This window comes from Schistocerca cancellata, chromosome 9 (genome assembly GCF_023864275.1).
Source record: "Schistocerca cancellata isolate TAMUIC-IGC-003103 chromosome 9, iqSchCanc2.1, whole genome shotgun sequence".
Lineage (NCBI taxonomy): Eukaryota > Metazoa > Arthropoda > Insecta > Orthoptera > Acrididae > Schistocerca > Schistocerca cancellata.
Window position 1 is genome coordinate 350,026,415 of NC_064634.1, and position 15,799 is coordinate 350,042,213.

At 43.7% G+C, this 15,799-nt stretch overlaps 1 protein-coding gene across 1 annotated transcript in view; it reads left to right on the plus strand.

The window, feature by feature from the left end:
* Positions 1-15,799, plus strand: part of LOC126101406 (protein lin-28 homolog) — a 92,268-nt gene that overhangs the window by 18,400 nt on the left and 58,069 nt on the right. Inside the window, exons 3-4 of the mRNA XM_049912069.1 lie at positions 14,557-14,729; positions 15,411-15,413. Coding sequence (XP_049768026.1) covers positions 14,557-14,729; positions 15,411-15,413 — 176 coding nt within the window. The remainder of the gene's footprint in view (positions 1-14,556; positions 14,730-15,410; positions 15,414-15,799) is intronic.

A 15,799-nucleotide genomic window follows, 5' to 3' on the forward strand; every position in this document is an offset into this window, starting at 1 on the left:
GTGGGGACATTACAACCTCACAGCGCAAACACACACAGATGAATCTATTAACTTGATGTAATAACATTTTCCTGGAGACGTATGAGTCTCAGCTTCATCTCCGATGTTGATAGCAGCTGAAGTAATGAACTAAAATCTGTGCCAAAGCCAGAACTTGAACCCCGGTCTCCTGCTTATTAGGCAGATGATGTGATGTAATAAAATAAAAGTGATGTTGTTATTCAATGGAAAAGTTGGAAATTGAGATTTCACTTATTGTTTTATCAATCACAATTAGCGTAAGAATCATGGATTGACCGTTGACATAAAATATTGCATTATGAAATGTGAATAGTCTTTACTTGCAGTTTAGCGTGGCTTGAAGCAGTCACAGGTAGCGTGCTATTGATTAAGAAATTGCATTATCGTCTTTCTAATTACTTCATGATCGTAGATACGATCATACCCGGTCGTGAAGTTATTGTTATGACAAAACAATTTCCTTAGGGACCAGAAAGTTCTTAAGGGCGCAAAAACAACTGTAACATCACACAAAAGGGAAATTCAATATTAAAGCTGATGCAAAAAGACGATAAAACAGTTTCCTTTTTGTCAATGTAACACGCACATTGGACTGCTGACCTTGGAGTTTGTAATCTTAGCAAAATGTATAGTTAAAATGAAAATAATACTGAGGATATGATAGGAGTCAGCACTGCTAAATGATTTAATATTTCCAGAACAAATATTTATTATAACTAAAACATATATCGTACCTTATGCTTAGTACTACAATGACGGTAGATTTTATGTCCGTTTCATGTCCATTGAGCGCTCTTTTATATAGCCATTATCCTTTTGAGTCACCCGTGCGTCGTCACGATAAGTTATAACATTTCTTCTTTTTACACGTCACTCAAACTTAGACGGAACCCGCTTTTATACATGTTGTAAAAAATCAGATCAGACCGCCACAAATCTGCGTCCGTCTTACTTAAGGAAAACTGTACAAGTCTTTAGCGCTCAAGGCTTCATTTGTTCTCCAGCGAACAAAATAGTGAAGGATCGCATATCTATCCGTATTTTTCTGTTTATATTGCAGCCCAAAGACGACGAATTACATTATTTAGGAAATTCCACCATCGCTATGCGACGCCTTATTAATCATTCTTTGCCTTGTTTCCTGTTTTAATGAAGCCAAAAATAGCGAATATCACAATGTATTACCCATTACAACACTCTAGCATTGTGGCTAACCCAGTTGCACATACTATCATAAGCCAATGCCCTCTCCAACACAAGATGGGCTCAGGTGTGAACTGAAGTTTGTGTTAGGGAGAAAATTAAATAAGGGTAGTAGGGCAGCTTCAGTGCCAGGATGGTGTAGTGGATAACGCATCTGCCTAGTAACTAGGAGACCCAGGTTCAAGTCCCAGCCTTGGAACAAATTTTTATTCCTTACTTCAGGCTCTATCCTTATCAATGATGAATTGTGAAACCTTTAAGCCGACCTCTCGCGGAATGTGAAAGTGCCCACGGGCGAGGAGTAGGCGTTGCAGCGCAGAATTCCACGTTCACTGCACTGCGGAGCGTGAAATAAGAAATCTGGCAAGTTAAATTTTTGCCTCGTGGAGAGGAACGTAGCCAATTAGATGCAATATCGTTTGAGGTCACAAGCAAAACGTACGAGCCGCCATATTGTATGGCGTTAAACATCGTATTTGGTGGGTTCTCTTTCTCATAGGGTACGTGAAGGGGGATATAAGACATTTACAAGCATCAGCAAATTGAGGATCTCTCGAAAGAGCGTCGTTTTAGCTACGATTTGTTCTAATAAAGGGACTGGAAACTACTTATCTGTAGGTAACGGCTTTCTGTAGTTGATCTTTTTATCGTTAAAACTCGTGTGCTACGTAAGTATACCGTTTCAGTGCTAGGGCACAATGATGATCTATCAAAAGCGTCAATTTCTGGTACAGTTAGCATATCAAGTATAATATAACAACATTTGGAGATGCAGTAGGTAGACAGTCCATATAAGATAAGGAAATTCAGCTTCTGTGTCGACACTGTAGCTCACTTGATAGTCGTGACGTGGAGCTGTAAAGATGAAGGTAGCGGGTTCGAGTCCACATCCTTCCCATTTTTTTTCATCTTTTGTTTTCTGAAAGAATCTAGGTTGAAACTTCCTGGCAGATTAAAACTGTGTGCCCGACCGAGACTCGAACTCGGGACCTTTGCCTTTCGCGGGTAAGTGTTTTACCAACTGAGCTACCGAAGCACGACTCACGCCCGGTACTCACAGCTTTACTTCTGCCTGTATCTCGTCTCCTACCTTCCAAACTTTATGGTAGAGCACTTGCCCGCGAAAGGCAAAGGTCCCGAGTTCGAGTCTCGGTCGAGCACACAATTTTAGTCCGCCAGGAAGTTTCATATCAGCGCACACTCCGCTGCAGCGTGAAAATCTCATTCTGGAGAATCTAGGTTATTCGTGTAATAGAAGCATTATCTCAAAAATTGACGTTGTTTATTGTGAGTAATGTATTCGCTGCAATTTTTGTTGCAAAGGCGAACTACTGCAATGTTTCCCCAGTGGCAAGAAATCTTAACGTGGCTGCCTCTTTATTTCTGAAAGTAAACTCAAGTTACACAGATTGCAAGTTTTTGCTATTATTAAACTTTCTGTAAAATATACGCTGATCAGCCAGAACATTATGACCATTGACCTGCCATCGACATTAAACCCGTCCAGACGATAGCAGCTACACCTGGCTAGGAAAAGACTAGTAGTCGGACACACGTACAGTGCGTGTAGTATCAGTGAGCGTGCTCTCCGTGTGTAGAAAAGGGAACGCGCGCGATCTGTCCGAGTTTGACGGGGGACAGATTGTGATGGGTCGGAGGCCCGGTGCGAGCATTTTGGAAACTGCACGACTTGTCGGGTGTTCGGGAGTTCTATGGTGAGAATCTTCAACAAGTGGCGATACAATAGTGAAACCACGCCCACAAATCGTGGGGTTGGACAGCCACCTCTCATTACAGATGTCGAACGTCGTAGACTGGACAGACTGGTGAAACAGGACAGGCGGCGAACTGTGGCGGAACTAACGTCAGACTTTAATGCTGGGCAGAGTACAAGGGTGAGTGAACAGACAGCGCAGCGAACACACCTAACGACGGTCCTCCGCAGCCGACGACCCATGCATTTGTCAATGTGAACACCACCTCATCGGCTACTAACAAGGGAACCTCCCCATCGCACCCCCCTCAGATTTAGTTATAAGTTGGCACAGTGGATAGGCCTTGAAAAACGGAACACAGATCAATCGAAAAAACAGGAAGAAGTTATGTGGAACTATGAAAAACATAAGCAAAATATACAAGCTGAGTAGTCCATGCGCAATATACGCAACATAAAGGATAGTGTGAGCTCAGGAGCGCCGTGGTCCCGTGGTTAGCGTGAGCAGCTCCAGACCGGGAGATCCTTGGTTCAAGTCTTCCCTCGAGTGAAAAGTTTAATGTTTTATTTTCAGACAATTGTCAAAGTTCAGGCACTCACACATAATCAACTTCGCTCTCCAAAATTCCTGGACATGTTCAGATTTGCTTGGGCATATGCAGGATTTGACGGTCTACACACGGAAAAATTTGAAAACGTTAAAATCATATGTTTTGACAGAGCACAGGGAAAACTGTGCGACTTTGAAACTGTTGCATTCATTTGTTGCAGTTTATGTGACAAACTCTTATTTTTCGTCAATTTTTGGGAGTGATTATCACATCCACAAGAAAACCTAAATCAGGCAAGGTAGAAGAAGCTTTTTACCCATTCGCCAAGTGTACAAGTTAGGTGGCTCGACAACATATTCCTGTAATGTGACGCACATGCCGCCACCAATGTCGTATAGAATATATCAGACGTGTTTTCCTGTGGAGAAATCGGTTGACCTATGACCTTGCGGTCAAATGTTTTCGGTTCCCATTGGAGAGGCACGTCCTTTCATCTACTAATCGCACGGTTTTGCGGTGCGGTCGCAAAACATAGACACTAAATTTATTACAGTGAACAGAGACGTCAGTGAACGAACGGACAGATCACAACTTTGCGAGAAGAAAGAAAGTAAAATTTTCACTCGAGGGAAGACTTGAACCAAGGACCTCTCGTTGCGCAGCTGCTCACGCTAACCACGGGACCACGGCGCTCCTGAGCCCACACTATCCTTAATGTTGCCTATCTTGCTCATGGACTACTCAGTTTGTATATTTTGCTTATTTTTTTCATAGTTCCACACAACTTCCTCCCGTTTTTTCGATTGATCTGTGTTCAGTTTTTCAAGGCCTATCCACTGTGCCAACTTACAACTAAATCTGAGGGGGGTGCGATGGGGAGGTTCCCTTGTAAGACTGAAATGGGCACGTGACCATCGGCACTGGCGCAGTGGCAGAGCGTTGCATGCTCTGATGAATCACGATACCTTCTTCCTCAAGTCAATGGGAGGACGAGAATCCGCCATCTTCGTAGGGAACAGCTCCTTCACACCTGTACTACGGGATGAAGACGAGCTGGCGGCAGCTACATTATGCTCTGGGGAACATTCACGTGGGCATCCATAACTTCAGTGGAGCTCTTGCGAGGCTCCATGATGGCCAAGGAGTATCGTACACTGGTTGCAGACCACGTACACTCCTGCATGACTATCATGTTTCTCGACAACAGTGGCATTTTTCAAAAAGATACTGCGCCAAATCATAAGGCCACGAGTGTGATGGAGTGGTTCGAGGGACACAGTGGCGAGTTGTAATCGATGTGCTGGCCCATCAACTCGCCAGACCTGAACCCGGTTGAACACATCTGGGATGTGATTGAACGTGGCGTCAGAGCTCACTGCCCCCTCCCTGGAACTTACGAGAATTAGCTGCCTTGTGTATCTGTAAAAGTGGTGCCAACTCCCTCCAGCGACCTGTCGAGACCTCACTGCTTCCAAGCCACGATGCGTCACCGTGCCAAAGGTGGACATACTGGTTAAAAGATAGATGGTCACAATGCTCTAGTTGATCAGTGTATATACGTGTCTCTGTTTTTATTTACTGCCTCATGTTTGTGTTTCGCCCGTAAAATCTTTTATGGTGATGGCGAGCAGCTCTGAAAAAATCTATTTCCGTTCGAATGAATCTATGTGATAGTGTACGTTATTTCACAGTGTTGATAGTCGAAGCAACATTGTGAATATGGATGTTAGCCATGCGCAGGGAGACATTAGACACTGTACCTTATCTACATTCAACTTAAAACCGGAAGTGGAGTGAAAATTCAATAACGTTAACGAATAACCTCTACTTATCTTTTTTTTTTTTTTTTTCATCAGTCTACTGACTGGTTTGATGCGGCCCGTTAAGAATTCCTTTCCTGTGATAACCTCTTCATCTCAGAGTAGCACTTGCAACCTACGTCCTCAATTACTTACTTGACGTATTCCAATCTCTGTCTTCCTCTACAGTTTTTGCCCGCTACAGCTCCCTCTAGTACCATGGAAGTCATTCCCTCATGTCGTAGCAGATGTCCTATCATCCTGTCCCTTCTCCTTATCACTGTTTTCCACATATTCCTTTCCTCTCCGATTCTGCGTAGAACCTCCTCATTCCTTACCTTATCAGTCCACCTAATTTTCAACATTCGTCTATAGCACCACATCTCAAATGCTTCGATTCTCTTCTGTTCCAGTTTTCCCACAGTCCATGTTTCACTACCATACAATGCTGTACACCAGACGTACATCCTCAGAAATTTCTTCCTCAAATTTAGGCCGGTATTTGATATTAGTAGACTTCTCTTGGCCAGAAATGCCTTTTTTGCCATAGCGAGTCTGCTTTTGATGTCCTCCTTGCTCCGTCCGTCATTGGTTATTTTACTGCCTAGGTAGAAGAATTCCTTAACTTCATTGACTTCGTGACCATCAATCCTGATCTTAAGTTTCTCGCTGTTCTCATTTCTACTACTTCTCATTACCTTCGTCTTTCTCCGAATTACTCTCAAACCATACTGTGTACTCATTAGACTGTTCATTCCGTTCAGCAGATCATTTAATTCTTCTTCACTTTCACTCAGGATAGCAATGTCATCAGCGAATCGTATCATTGATATCCTTTCACCTTGTATTTTAATTCCACTCCTGAACCTTTGTTTTATTTCCATCATTGCTTCCTCGATGTACATATTGAAGAGTAGGGGCGAAAGGCTAAAGCCTTGTCTTACACCCTTCTTAATACGAGCACTTCGTTCTTGATCGTCCACTCTTATTATTCCCTCCTGGTTGTTGTACATATTGTATATGACCCGTCTCTCCCTATAGCTTACCCCTACTTGTTTCAGAATCTCGAACAACTTGCACCATTTTATATTGTCGAACGCTTTTTCCAGGTCGACAAATCCTATGAAAGTGTCTTGATTTTTCTTTAGCCTTGCTTCCATTATTAGCCGTAACGTCAGAATTGCCTCTCTCGTCCCTTTACTTTTCCTAAAGCCAAACTGATCGTCACCTAGCGCATTCTCAATTTTCTTTTCCATTCTTCTGTATATTATTCTTGTAAGCAGCTTCGATGCATGAGCTGTTAAGCTGATTGTGCGATAATTCTCGCACTTGTCAGCTCTTGCCGTCTTCGGAATTGTGTGGTTGATTCTTTTCCGAAAGTCAGATGGTATATCGCCAGACTCATATTCTACACACCAACGTGAATAGTCGTTTTGTTGCCACTTTCCCCAATGATTTTAGAAATTCTGATGGAATGTTATCTGTCCCGTCTGCCTTATCTACATTCAACTTAAAATCGGAAGTGGAGTGAAAATTCAATAACGTTAACGAATAATCTCTACTAGTATGTATCTCGGAACATTGTACAGCGTTATATAATGATCTTATGCTAGCAATCCAGCAATGCTAGCCACGAATCCAGAATTTTCCTCGCGATTTTCTCCTCTCTTCTTTGACAGCGCTAGTGAAGTTTAGGCAGCTGTTTTACGCCCGCCCATTTTCGTAAAGAAACTGTGTGCTTTGCGAGCCGAATGAAGCTTAGAACGGCCGTTGGAGGGCGCTGAGAGCACAAATCACTTAAACCAGCTCGTCCTGTGCGCCGTCTCTCGTGACGTCAGATGTCGCATCCTCGTCCACGTCAGCATTAGCTGCCTCGTCCCGTAAGAAGACTGCTTTTACAGAGGGCGCAGCGATTAGTCACGTGCTGAATTGCGCGCGCACTGCCTGCATGTGTGGTAAGCAAATAGCGGTCAGTGAGACATTCATGCTTCATATGAAATATATTCGGAATTGTTAACATGGACAACCATCAGATGCAGAATGGAATGGCGACAATGAAAATTTGTGCCGGACTGGAACTCGAACCCGGGCTTCCTGCTTATCATGAGCGGTAGCCTTGCCGTTAGACAATAATGGACTCAAGAGTGCACGTTTTAGACACATGGCTGACCAAACTGTAACCTGGTGGTCAAGGAAGGCAGAATTCGGTTACGATTGTGGACGGGCGGTAATCAGTTACTATTGGTTCCCTTCTGCAATTACATTTATTTTAAAACGGTAATTCAAGACTCAGCAATAACTAAAGATGTCACACGTTATTAATGAAAGAATAAACAACTGTGTAATTAATAGTGCTTCCAGTGCATTACTATTTACCAAATGAGCATAAAATCCAGACACAGCAAATAATGTTTTAAAAACAAGCCAATTTGATCCTAATTGGAAATGTAAGGTAAGTAACCAAAGTCACGGCTGAAGGCCTTTACCGCCAAGAACGGCAATTACAAAAAAAAATTAACGAACACACTGTAAAACAGCAATGCAATAGCATAGGTTAATTTAAAAGGACAGGCAACTAATCTCTAAACAGGTGAGACAAAATGATGGTAAACTTTGGTAGCACAATCATTTAAACCTGCTGTAACGGCAAGAATGGCAATTATATAAAAAAATCAGAAACATATAATAAAACAGCCAGTACAATAATAAAACACTAGGGCCAGTCACAGACAGTGCACGAGCAATCGACCTCTGAGTAGGTCCGGCAAAAAAAAAAACACACGTTCGCGAGTGACGAGATAGTCAGCCAAGAATTGCATTCACTTCATAAGATGGTAACTCAGACCGGTGGCAGTCTAACTAATGACTACTGATAATCTTGCTGCTTTGGTCCAGTAGACCAAATGCAAAGATGTAAAAATACGCCCGGCGTGTTCTGGCACTGCGCGGACCTGGCTCCTCCTCAGTCCCCAACCAAACCGCACCGCACACTCACTTGACCTGGAAGAACCACGACGTCGCTCCAAAGACATGGCCACAGTTACTACATATCGATAACCGCCGCTGCTGCCACTAGCGGACAGGCAACACTTGCGAAACCAAGTGGCGCCAGTCAACACGAAAAGAAGACAGACAACCGGAACCATGTCAACTAAACGATACAGTGTGGCCTCCAACAGAGGGCAGAAACCTACAAACAGCACCAATGCGAGCCATAGCACGGAAGTATGGGTCTGACCATGAGTTGTGCTAGCATAATCCTTACATTGTACGTAAACATTAGTTCATGTTAGGACATGTAAGTGTTTGATTTGCCCTTGGTTCAAGCTGGAGATGTGTCTGTGATATTTCGGAGGGTGTTATTCTTACCATGACTTGGGCCCACTCACTTAAGCGATCACTTACATGAACAGTACGTTGGCGTAAACATTCTGAATAATCGTATGTTGCCTTACCGTCTTACATCTGCATGAAGTGTATGCTATTTATATCTCTATTTCTGAAGACAATAACAGAAGAGTTCATTGGGATGGAAAAATATGTAGCTGGTGTTGTGAACACTCCACCACCCTATTGCATCTCGACTGATTTACTAAATCATTTGAATTGAACCCTATAGAAAATCTGTGGGATATGTTTGACCAGTGGGTGGAAAGCCGACATCGGCATCCCCGCAATTTCATAGAAGTGCGCGATCAAATCATCTTTGAGTGGCTTAACTTGGATGCGACGTATCTGCACAACCTTGTGGACTCCCTTCCTAAGCGAACCCAGGAGGCTATCAAGTCCACAGCCGAAATTTCGCGGTGTTAAATGATGCTTGTAATTTTTTCTTTATGGATGACTAGTATTTTGATGAAATTACAGAAAATTTCTGTCAAATGAGCTTATACAAGATGGGAGGAGAGAGAGGCCGCAGACGGGGGAATACACTCACATAAGCAGTTTTCACAAAGGGCAGATTATTACGGTCCAGCACTTGGGACAGAGTATCTTGGAAGGTGACGAAGTTGGTCGAGTCTTCGCGCGCTGCTGTTGTATCTGTAGTTAATGGTTGAACAATGACACAGTGAGTTAGCGACAAAGTGTTGGTCGCCCACGCTTCATCACAAAACGTGGTGGTAGGAAGCTTACCATCTCTGTAAAAGCGGAGATGGATTCCCATATCCATACCCTGCTATCGGATTGGAACAATGTGTACCGTGATTCGTTACTCCACACAACGTTTTTTCACTGTTCAGTCGTCCAATGTTTACGCTCCTTACACCAAGCGAGACTTCGTTTAGCATTTACTGGCGTGATTGTCTTATGAGCAGCCACAGGAACATGAAATTAAAGTTTTCTCACTTCCCACCTAACTGTCATAGTACTTGCAGTAGATCCTGATGCAGTTTGGAATTCCTGAGTGGTGGTCTGGATAGAAATCTGCCTGTTACACATTACGACCCTCTTCAACTGTCGACAGTCTGTCAGTCAACAAACGGGGTTCGCCTGTACGCTTTTGTGCTGTACGTGTCCCTTCACATTTCTACATCACTATCACATCGGAAACAGTGGACCTAGGGATGTTTAGGAGTGTGGAAATTTCGCGCATAGACGTATGACACAAATGACACCCAGTAGTCTGACCCAGTTCGAAGTCCGTAAGCTCCGCGTAGCGCCCCATTCTGCCCTCTCACAGTGTCTAATGACTACTGAGGTCCCTGATATGGAGTACGTGGTAGTAGGTGGCAACACAAAGCGGTTAATATGAATAACGTATGTTTTTGAGGCTATCCGGATACTTTTGATCACATAGTGTAGGTCTGCGCCCTGGTATCTCATAGACTGGAGTACAGTTGTCTTCAGTCGGGAGTTCCGCTTTGTATTTGAGCCTCGATGACCAGCGAAGACGTGACAGGAGAGGCTACGGCACTTTGCTGTGGCTGCGGCTACCTGAAAGTGCCGGCCGGCCGACTGACAGCAGCTGACACTCAAGCTCTTCTTCCGCTTCAATCCACGGTCGACTACTAATGTTCATTTCCGAACGATTTGTCTGATGTATGACAGAAGCTGGATGTAGTCCCTGTCTTGAGCATTCTCTTTTGCCTCGGCACATGACAATGACTGGTGGATCGGACTATCGGACTAGCAGTATGACTTAACGGCGGAAGCAGAATAGGGCTGTGGCGACAATCATGACTGGCCGTGCCATAAGGTGCCATCTGTTTGTAGAGCTCTGCCACGTACCTGACGGCGCACAAAGTACAATAATTGTCGTATCTTTGTGTCTGTGTCACTTATTGCGTTATGTTCCTTCACGTGGAAAGTCGACTGCTAACCTTTAGACAATTAGGCTGGAATCATCTGAAAGTCTTTCTGCGTTTCTTAACAAATTTCTAGCCATAACACCTGCCTATAGGCAACTGCTTTGTCGGCAAACGTCGTCATAGGCGTTAGCTGGCAGACAATTTCTGTATACAGGGTGTTGCAAAAAGGTACGGCCAAACTTTCAGGAAACATTCCTCACACACAAATAAAGAAAAGATGTTATGTGGACATGTGTCCGGAAACGCTTAATTTCCATGTTAGAGCTCATTTTAGTTTCGTCAGTATGTACTGTACTTCCTCGATTCGCCGCCATGATTTCATACGGGATACTCTACCTGTGCTGCTAGAACATGTGCCTTTACAAGTACGACACAACATGTGGTTCATGCTCGATGGAGCTCCTGCACATTTCAGTCGAAGTGTTCGTACGCTTCTCAACAACAGATTCGGTGACCGATGGATTGGTAGAGGCGGACCAATTCCGTGGCCTCCACGCTCTCCTGACCTCAACCCTCTTGACTTTCATTTATGGGGGCATTTGAAACCTCTTGTCTACGCAACCCTGGTACCGAATGTAGAGACTCTTCGTGCTCGTATTGTGGACGGCTGTGATACAATCCGCCATTCTCCAGGGCTGCATCAGCGCATCAGGGATTCCATGCGACGGAGGGTGGATGCATGTATCCTCGCTAAAGGAGGGCATTTTGAACATTTCCTGTAACAAAGTGTTTGAAGTCATGCTGATACGTTCTGTTGCTGTGTGTTTCCATTCCATGATTAATGTGATTTGAAGGGAAGTAATAAAATGAGCTCTATCATGGAAAGTAAGCGTTTCCGGACGCATGTCCACATAACATATTTTCTTTCTTTGTGTGTGAAGAATGTTTCCTGAAAGTTTGGCCGTACCTTTTTGTAACATCCTGTATAGCGAACGGCAGCGCTCCTAGCGCAGCATCCTGAGGTATGTTCGATGCCACCTTCGTTTTTGAGAATACAAACATGACGCTTACAAGGTGATCTTCAGTCTCATAACTGTTCGGGTACGATGAAGTTGCCTTCCGTCCTACATGCAAACATCATATTGAGCAACATAAAATTTTGTATCTGCGGTTCCTGTCGTGGTGGCAGAGAGGTGGAATTCTGGTCTCGTATTCGGTTGACTGTGTTCAGTTCACCGTAAGACCATCCATATTTAGTGTCTGTATGTCCATTTTTCAGAGATGGTTGCGGGACTCGGCTGTTCGATACAGGATGTCAAATTAAACACCTTTCAGCCGTCTAGTTTCCAACTTTTTTTGTTGGCTACCAGTTTCGGCGATTTACTATGGCATCTTAAGGTCCCTGACCGACGTGTAGGAAGATTCCACCACGGCAGATGATGGTTGAAGGTATCGCTATAGGAAGCAGAAATATACTAATACCAGGATTGCTGGCCCATGCTTTGTTCAGAACCAAGGTGGAATCTTCCTACACGTCAGTCAGGGGCAAGAAACTGGCGCAATAAATCGCCGAAACTGGTAGCTAAATAAAATATGTTGGAAACTAGACAGATGAAACATGTTTAATTTGGCATCCTGCATCCATATTTAGGTTTTCCTTGATTTCACATTAATCACCTGGAAGCTGTGAAGACAAATTCTTGTATGTCACATTTCTTAAATGCATCTAAACGTATCAGACAGTGTTGTGTTCTATCTCTAAAACTGTACAATATCTATGCTGAAGGAATCATTAGGAAATATCTTTGTGGTTGGATTAATGGCATCCCTGTCGGTGGAATAGTTATTGAGAACCCCGATTTCCAATGGAAACTGTTTTTAGTCAGCAGCGAAGATCGACTTGCTAAGCTGCTGAAAAAAAAATCGTATGGCTTAGACATCTGTCCCAGAACATCCAAACAAAGAATAATTGATCGAGGAGCATAGATCCAACTCGCAGGTCGGTTAAAGGAACTTCATTCTTTCACCTAACAAGGGTTAATCATCTGCCACACGGGAAGTTCTGAAAATGTGAGGACGCTGATCACGCCAGGGTGAATGGCTATGAAAAAGCTAAACAAGATCTGCCAGGACAGAGCAATGGCGAATACTACAAAGATCCGGCTTATTGTGTTTTAAGTTTTCTTTTACGGTTGCGAAGCGTGGACGAGCAAGGCCAGAGACAATCAGCTCATTCACGCATTTAAGCTTTGGTGATGCTGGCGAAATAGCAACTAATCTATCAATTATTAAGCAACTTAAGTGTCTCCAGGCGCCTTCCTTCTCGTGTCAACAACAACAAAAAATGATTCTGCATTTCTTTGGCCGCATTGTGAGAAGAAATGGAGAATATGTAGAAAAACTAATCATTGAAGGAAAGATCGAAGGCACGAGACGGCATGGGAGAGCTGCGAGAACATGGTCAGATCAAAATCAAGAAAAAGTTCAGTCTGCCTTTTCAGCAGGCGCTAAGAGAAACTGGTAACCGTCCTGAATGACGACGCTTTGGTAACTGGGGTAACGATTCTCAATGAATACTACTACTGCTAATGATACTGATGCTGCTGTTGCTGCTACTGATAATGATTACTTACAAGACACTTCAGACGCTCTTGGAGAATGTTGCATACATATGTGTTCCTCTGATTCCTTTATGTACTACCAGTTGTGGCTCAGTCTGCTTAAATAGAAAAGAAAGAAAAGAGAGAGCATGCGTTTCTAGTATGTATGGGTATTGTAAATACGTTCTAATCTCCTTCTGTCTCTGTCCATCTCCCGCACCCCTTTCCTTTGTCCATTTCCTCCACCTTCCCCCTGTCCCTATCCATCATTTCCTCCCCCTCTCTCTGTCCGCCACCACCATCACACCACCACCTCTCTCCCCCTCTCTGTCCATCTTCTCCTTCCACTCGCTCTGTCAGTTTTCTCTCCCTCCTCCTCCTCCTCCTCGCTTTCTCTCTCTCTCTCTCTCTCTCTCTCTCTCTCTCTCTCCTCTCCATCTGTCTCCTATATCTATCTCCATGTGCAACTTCCCATTTCTTATGTCCATTTCCTCTCATTCCTCTGTCGAACTACTCTTCCATCCTCTCTCTCACCTTGAGCCTTGTTTATTGTTATCACAAAGAGAGAATCCGTTGTGGTATTTTAATAATCAACTAGCATGTATGTGTGTATATATATATATATGTATGTATTTATATAATGTGTGTGAAACTTTGGCCGGCCGGAGTGGCCGAGCGGTTAAAGGCGCTACAGTCTGGAACCGCACGACCGCTACGGTCGCAGGTTCGAATCTTGCCTCGGGCATGGATGTGTGTGATGTCCTTAGGTTAGATAGGTTTAAGTAGTTCTAAGTTCTAGGGGACTTATGACCACAGCAGTTGAGTCTCATAGTGCTCAGAACCATTTGAACCATTTTTTTTATGTGAAACTTTAACAAGCACGCAAGTTGTAGCTACATCTTCTTCGTTTATGATTAAAATACGTACAACAGAATATCACTTTGCGATAACAATAAACAATATCTGAATATATATTAGTATGCATGTGTTGAAAAGTTTATTACAGTAACGTTAAAAATTCGAAGTAAATCGGAAAGCTACATTTTGAGATTTTTGATAACAATGTTTTCCCTTTATATATTACGTACATTTATATATTACATGTATTAAGAATATGCATATATTAAGGAACTGGGCAACTAAAAACACGTCCATATTAGAATTCAACGTTGTTTCAAAATTTTAAAGCATCGGTCAGGAACTTTGAGACATACGATTTTGAACACACTTTTACATTTTTGTATTTCGTTAATCCTTTTAAAGTCTTCGTAGAGGATGGATCGATAGGTCAAAAAAAAAAAAAACAGATCTGATTTCCTTTCTTGTCCTTCCCCAATCCCTGGTGTTACCGTCACGGACCTTAAAGTCTAATATTTCTCCCGTCCCTCATTTGCAACTGCAGTGTTGTGTGTGTTGCAGAGCGTCATCCAGATGACAGGCTTCCGCAGCCTGGGTGACGACGAGGAGGTGGAGTTCGAGTGCAAAGCGTCGGACAAGGGCCTGGAGGCGACGCTGGTGACCGGGCCGTCGGGCGCCGACTGCTGCGGCAGCCACCGGCGGCCCGTCTCCAAGAAGAGGTTCCGCAAGATCAGGTGAGGTCGCGACCGCGCGCTCCTCTGGCTCACCACCGCCAGACACACACACACACACACAACACACAACACACACACACACACACACACACACACACACACACACACACTTACCGGGTGATCAAAAAGTCAGTATAAATATGAAAACTGAATAAATCACGGAATAATGTAAAAAGAGAGGTACAAATTTATACGCATGCTTGGAATGACATGGGGCTTTATTACAACCAAAAAAATATAAAAGTTAAAAAAATGTCCGACAGATGGCATTGCATCTGATCAGTATAGCAATAAACAGCATAACAAAGTAAAAAGTAAAGATGATGTTCTTTACAGGAAATGCTCAATATGTCCACCACCATTCCTCAACAGTAGCTGTAGTCGAGGAATAATGTTGTGAACAGCACTGTAAAGCGTGTCCGGAATTATGGTGAGGGATTGGCGTCGGCTGTTGTCTTTCAGCATCCCTAGAGATGCCGGTCGATCACAATACACTTGCGACTTCATGTAACCCCAAAGCCAATAACACCACGGACTGAGGTCTGGCGACCTGGGAGGCCAAGCATGACGAAAGTGGCGGCTGAGCACACGATCATCACCAAACGACGCACGAAAGAGATTTTTCACGCGTCTAGCAATATGGGATGGAGCACCATCCTACATAAACATTGTACGTTCCAGCAGGTGTTTATCAGCCAGGCTGGGGATGATGTGATTCTGTAACATATCGGCGTACCTCTCACGCGTCATGGTAGTAGTTACAAAACCAGAATCACGCATTTGCTCGAAGAAAAAAGGCCCGATAACGGTAGATGTGGTAAATCCAACCCATACCGTGACTTTCTCGTCGTGCAATGGAGTTTCCACGACAGTTCTAGGATTTTCGGTAGTCCAAATTCAGCAATTGTGGGCGTTGACAGACCCTCGGAGCGTGAAATGAACGTCGTCGGTCCACAACACGTTACTCAACCAATCGTCATCTTCCGCCATCTTTTCAAACGCCCACACCGCAAATGCCCTCCACTTCACTAAATCGCCAGGTAACAGTTCATCATGCCGATGGATTTTGT